This window comes from Garra rufa, chromosome 20 (assembly GCF_049309525.1).
Source record: "Garra rufa chromosome 20, GarRuf1.0, whole genome shotgun sequence".
Taxonomy (NCBI): Eukaryota; Metazoa; Chordata; class Actinopteri; order Cypriniformes; family Cyprinidae; genus Garra; species Garra rufa.
The window spans coordinates 34,131,209-34,137,208 of NC_133380.1; the positions used below are offsets into that span (position 1 = coordinate 34,131,209).

Sequence of the window (6,000 nt, forward strand, 5' to 3'; positions counted from 1 at the left end):
CGTTTACACAACAACGACACCTAGAGGTCACAGACTGGCAAACATAGGCTAATAATCGCCATTGACATTGGAAAGATTACTCAAGTAACAGACTGAGATATTTCAGCTTGAGGTTTCACGGTTATATATAACCTGCTAAAAAGCATTTCACAATTATTATTCTCTAAAATAGATGTGGAGCACTTGTGCAGAATTGCCACCTGTGGATAGGCTATTAGATATAAAACAAGCACATTACGGATAATAATAATAAGGCGTTTTATTATTGATACATTATTTTTACGCTTTATTTATGCATACTAATGTATTCAATTTGGCCAAAATCCAATGTTCATTTGTTTCCTCTCACATGCAGTATAATGCTATTTCAGTTCATTGTAACGATGCCCAGTCTGTCCTTCAACACTGACGCATGCGCAGACGCTCAGTTCCTGTGTCGCCATGTCTTCTGCGCATGCGCATTGTCGCTCTCAAGCGGCACTATATATAAGCTGCCGAGCCTCTGCCCCATTCCACCTTCAGCCATTTTAACAATGTTGGGAGCTGTGGGACGCTGCTGCACCGGGGCTTTGCAAGCTCTCAAGCCTGGGGTGACCACCCTGAAGGCTCTCAATGGAGCTCCAGCACTGTTTGCTCGTAAGTAGAATTAATCGGTTATTTATTAAAACGGTTGGTTTTTACTTAGCTATTCTGACAGCAACGTCATCGCCGGAGCTAAATGGCAGCATGCGGACAGCAAATGCAGGCCGCAAAGTTTTAACGTCTGCGTTTTTAATGATTGTGTTCGCCTCATGTGCCACATGCTTGTTGTTTCCTAATGGAAATGACCTGATATAACGGAATACTTCGTTAGATAACAATAACTAATTGTGGTTCGCGTGAAAACAGGAATGACCTTTGTGTGTCATGGAGAGGAGGCTCGCATTGCTAGCTGTGTTCGCAGCTCGCTAACAGTTAGGTCATGGTACAGATACACATGTGGAATAGGATCACGAGTTAATGCAAACGCATTTATAAACATTTGCAGCTTCTAAATGCAGATTGCAGACAAATCCCGACGCTTTTTGAAAGTTTTTAACGATGTATTTACAACGTCGACTTGCTTGCGTTCATTCATTAGCCTGTTTTGACTTCTCAGGACACTGAGTGACATTACCTATAGTGACTAATTAAAGCGATAGCTTTCGAGTGTGCATATACGTTTTAAGTGTTTCAATTACAGATATTAGGCTATTCAGTTGTTTTTCTTCGTCTTTCTTAGGCAGGGATTATGCTGCTCCTGCCGCGGCTGCTGTCACCGCCCACGGGCGTATCGTCGCGGTCATCGGTGCCGTTGTGGACGTCCAGTTCGACGAGGGTCTGCCCCCTATTCTGAATGCCCTGGAAGTAGCTGGCCGTGACAGCAGGCTAGTCCTGGAGGTGGCTCAGCATCTGGGTAACCACGCTAAAGCTTTACTAAACCAATTGAATCTAAATTGTAAGTCCTGATAGATTTACAAGGTAACCCTTTTTGTCCTTCCATAGGTGAGAACACCGTCCGCACCATTGCTATGGACGGTACCGAGGGTCTGGTGCGTGGTCAGAAGGTTCTTGACACCGGTGCCCCCATCAGAATCCCAGTGGGACCTGAGACGCTTGGCAGGATCATGAATGTCATCGGAGAACCCATTGACGAGAGAGGACCAATTTCCACAAAACAGTGAGTATTTAGGAAGAACGCTAAAGCGGTTGTGTTTGCGAGTGCGTTAATCCTCTTGTAAAAGAGATAATTGAACGTTTGGGACACCGGTTAATGTGTTTTTGCGGTTAAGCTGATTTGTGATTTTCATTGTCCAGGACTGCCCCCATCCACGCTGAGGCCCCAGAATTCACAGACATGAGTGTCGAGCAGGAGATTCTGGTCACAGGAATCAAGGTCGTCGATCTGCTGGCACCCTATGCCAAGGGTGGCAAGATTGGTATGTGTGTGTATATACTCTTGATAAAAGGATTGGGCTCAGATTTTTTTTATGCTTTTATTTAGGAACTAACAAAGTAGTTATAAAGTTACTATTTTTTAAATGAGTTCATTTTTCTATTTGTCATAGAATGCTTTCAATGTTTCATAAGTGTTTGAGCACCAAATCATATGTGACCCTAGACCACAAAACAAGTCTTAAGTAGCATGGGTGTATTTGTAGCAATAGCCAACAATACACTGTCATAATTTGTTTTTGTTTTTTCTATCTTGCCAAAAACTATTAGGATATTAAGTAAAGATCATGTTTCATGAAGATATGTTAATTCCTTACTGTAAATATAACTTAATTTAATTAGTAATATGCATTTAAGAACTTCATTTAGACAACTTTAAAGGCATTTTGTTTTTCCTTCAGTAGTTTCTTATTTTATTTTTTTTCCCCAACCTCAGGTTTTAGATTTTCAAATGGTTGTATTTGGGTATAAATATTGTCCTATCCTAACAAACCATACATCAATAGAAGGCTTATTCATATGATGTATAAATCACAATTTCAAAAAACTGACCCTTATGATGGGTTTTGTGGTCTAAGGGTCACAATATTTTACAATGTTACAGTTTTTATTGTATCTGATCAAATAAATGCAGCCTTGGTGAGCATAATTGTTTAAAAAAAAAAAAAAAGGTATAATCTAGATAACTAAGTACTGCATTCTGACTACTTTTTAGATTACTTTTCGATTACTTTATCAAAAGTCCATCAAACCATATTGATGTAAAACAGTGTGTGTTTTTTTTTTTTTTTTTTTTTTTATTATTATTATTAAAATAAATACATCAACAAAATAATTAAACGTTATATTAAACCAGGGTTTTTCCAAACTGGGCTTAATGTTAGAACTGCAGTGGGTTTTTGACTTGATAAAAAGCTAATTATAATACAAATGTAAGGTTATTTAACATGGAACTAACCTGAGAAATTAATTTCTTTACCTTCATGTTAATGTGACCACTATCAATCAGAGAACTAGAAACATGCGAATGTTAAACGATTGAAATAACATCCTGAGATATTTAAAGTAAATATTTTAAGGGGTTAGGTGGACAAAATTAATTTGGGAATCCCTGCATTATGAACAAACATTAATAAACATTAAACAGTTACATTACATAATGTCTTCCAGATTTGAAATATTTTTTACATTATTTGATTCATACTTTGTCTAATTGCTAAAAATGCTATTTTACATCAAACTCATAAGCAGGGTTTGCAAATTTATGACTTAATGCAGTCATAGCTAAACTGTATGACCAAGTAAAATTCAACAAAAAAAAAAGAATTGGGGAGAATCAAGCTATAAATAATTCTCTGCTATTGTGTAAAATGTAATCATGTAATCCATAAAGTAACACTTTACAATAAAATATACTCTAATTGAAAGTACTTTATTTTTGGAATCAGATCACGTAATCCAGATTACATGTAAAGTTACTACCTAGCACTGCATGTGTATTTTTATATTATGATAAATGTTTTTAAAGGGATGTTTCACCCAAGAAGTAATTTATACATTCTCAAGTTGTTCTAAACCTGCTATTGACTTTTATACTGGTGGAAAAGATGCTATGGAAGTCAATGGCGACCAGAAACTGTTTGGTTAGCCATGTATTTCAGAACATCTTCTGTCTTCAGCAGAAGAATTAAATTTATACAGGCTTATAACAATTTAAGGGTGAATAATGACAATTATCATTTTTGGATGAACAATTTCTTTAAATGCTTGCGTAAGAAATTTTCCATCGCTTGTCTTGAACCTTGCTATGCTCTAGCTAACTAATAGCGTTTCTCATTTCATCAGGTCTTTTCGGTGGTGCTGGTGTGGGCAAGACTGTATTGATCATGGAGCTGATCAACAACGTGGCCAAGGCTCACGGTGGTTACTCCGTGTTTGCCGGCGTGGGAGAGAGAACCCGTGAGGGAAACGATCTCTACCATGAGATGATCGAGTCTGGTGTCATCAACCTGAAGGACACCACCTCAAAGGTGCATTGTAGATCTAAAACTCCTGTACATCTAAACCGTTAAAAATGTGTGACTAGTTACAAACTAATTTCGGTTCCCATTAGGTGGCGCTGGTGTACGGACAGATGAACGAGCCCCCAGGCGCCCGTGCCCGTGTGGCTCTGACCGGATTGACCGTTGCCGAATATTTCCGTGACCAGGAGGGACAGGATGTGCTGCTCTTCATTGACAACATTTTCCGCTTCACCCAGGCTGGATCAGAGGTCAGCGTTGGAAGCATTTACACCCGTTTTTGTTTTTAATCTGAAATGGGTTTTATTAACTCGTTTATTTGTTTTCATAGGTGTCTGCCCTGCTGGGCCGTATCCCCTCTGCTGTGGGTTATCAGCCAACTCTGGCCACTGACATGGGTACCATGCAGGAAAGAATCACCACAACCAAGAAGGGTTCAATCACATCTGTGCAGGTACACTTCTATCTGTTCTGTCAGCTTGCACTCATGCTTCCTGGATTGTTCCATGGTTTACAGTGTCATTTGTCTCGAATAGGCCATCTATGTGCCTGCTGATGACTTGACTGATCCTGCCCCAGCCACCACTTTCGCTCACTTGGACGCCACCACTGTGTTGTCCCGTGCCATTGCTGAGCTGGGTATCTACCCCGCTGTGGATCCTCTGGATTCCACTTCCCGTATCATGGACCCCAACATTGTGGGATCTGAGCATTATGATGTAGCCCGTGGTGTGCAGAAGATCCTCCAGGTGAGCACCAACAAATATAGGCACATTTTGCTCTATTTTTAAATTCCAATCCATGACCTTGTACCCACTCTCCTCCATCATAGGACTACAAGTCCCTGCAGGATATCATTGCTATTCTGGGTATGGATGAGTTGTCTGAGGAGGACAAGCTGACTGTGGCCCGTGCACGTAAGATCCAGAGGTTCCTGTCCCAGCCCTTCCAAGTCGCTGAGGTCTTCACTGGACACATGGGCAAGCTGGTGCCCCTGAAAGATACCATCAAGGGCTTCAAGTCCATTCTGGGTGGTATGTCTCAGTCTTTCTGTTTGGCAATATAGTAGTATTTGTCTTTATTCGGTGTTGTTCATGAGGTTTCTGTTTCCCTAGGCGAGTATGATGCTTTGCCCGAGCAGGCCTTCTACATGGTGGGCCCCATCGAGGAGGTCGTCCAGAAGGCAGAGAAACTGGCTGAGGAGCATTCGTAAAAAGAGTCTGTTTAAATGCGTCAGGGTGGGTTGAATGAAACGGAGGAGCACTTGGTTTGTAACGTCACATTCAAAAAAAACAAATTGTGTCTTTATCGCTGGTCATTCTGAAGTTCTATTTAATGTTTCCAAATTGTGAAGATGGAAATAAAACTGTCTTACCGTAAACTGTTTCTCTTGGTCCAGTGTGTGGATTTATTTTTATATATATTTTTTTTTATTATTATTGGGTCCATAACCCTATATAGCACATTCGGTACATTTAAGGCATCTAAAATACTATGACTGAAACTGTGCTAAACCAGATAACATTGGCAGTGTCTAAAAGCAGCTAACTGCAACTAACTTGATGCTTAAGTTTATTTACTACTGGGCCCGTATGCACAAAACATCTTAAGGCTAAAAGTGGCTAATAACTTACCGATTTAGGAGAAAATCTTAATGGATAAATTTAGGACTCAAATTTTTGCTCTTAAGAGCATTTCACAAAGCATTTTAGCACTAAAACTAGCTCCTAAATCTGTGGAACATTAGGAGTAGTAAAGAGGACTTCTTAGTCACTAAGACCAAATCCCAACTATCCTAAAATGGCTGTTGCTGGCAATCTGCCTCGGAATTTTATACTTTTTAGAAACACTTTTTTTTTTTTTTTCTCCCCCAAGCAGTTTGAGGTTGTTCCAACGTCCTTTGATTTATATCCTTGTTTTCATTAACAAGTTGGGCAAGAAGTAACAGCTGTTATTGCATCCATTTTGATTTTCTTTTACGTTTGGATATCTTATCAGCCGTGAT

The 6,000-nt window shown here is 39.7% G+C and overlaps 1 protein-coding gene across 1 annotated transcript; it reads left to right on the forward strand.

Annotated features, from left to right (window-relative positions):
- The first annotated feature begins 496 nt into the window (after window positions 1-496).
- On the forward strand, window positions 497-5,381 carry atp5f1b (ATP synthase F1 subunit beta). The gene is made up of 10 exons (XM_073825619.1): window positions 497-636; window positions 1,262-1,435; window positions 1,525-1,699; window positions 1,837-1,958; window positions 3,820-4,004; window positions 4,088-4,246; window positions 4,327-4,449; window positions 4,532-4,744; window positions 4,828-5,029; window positions 5,111-5,381. The coding sequence occupies exons 1-10, from the start codon at window positions 534-536 to the stop codon at window positions 5,206-5,208; spliced, it is 1,554 nt and encodes a 517-aa protein (XP_073681720.1). The 5' UTR covers window positions 497-533; the 3' UTR covers window positions 5,209-5,381.
- Window positions 5,382-6,000: the final 619 nt, after the last annotated feature.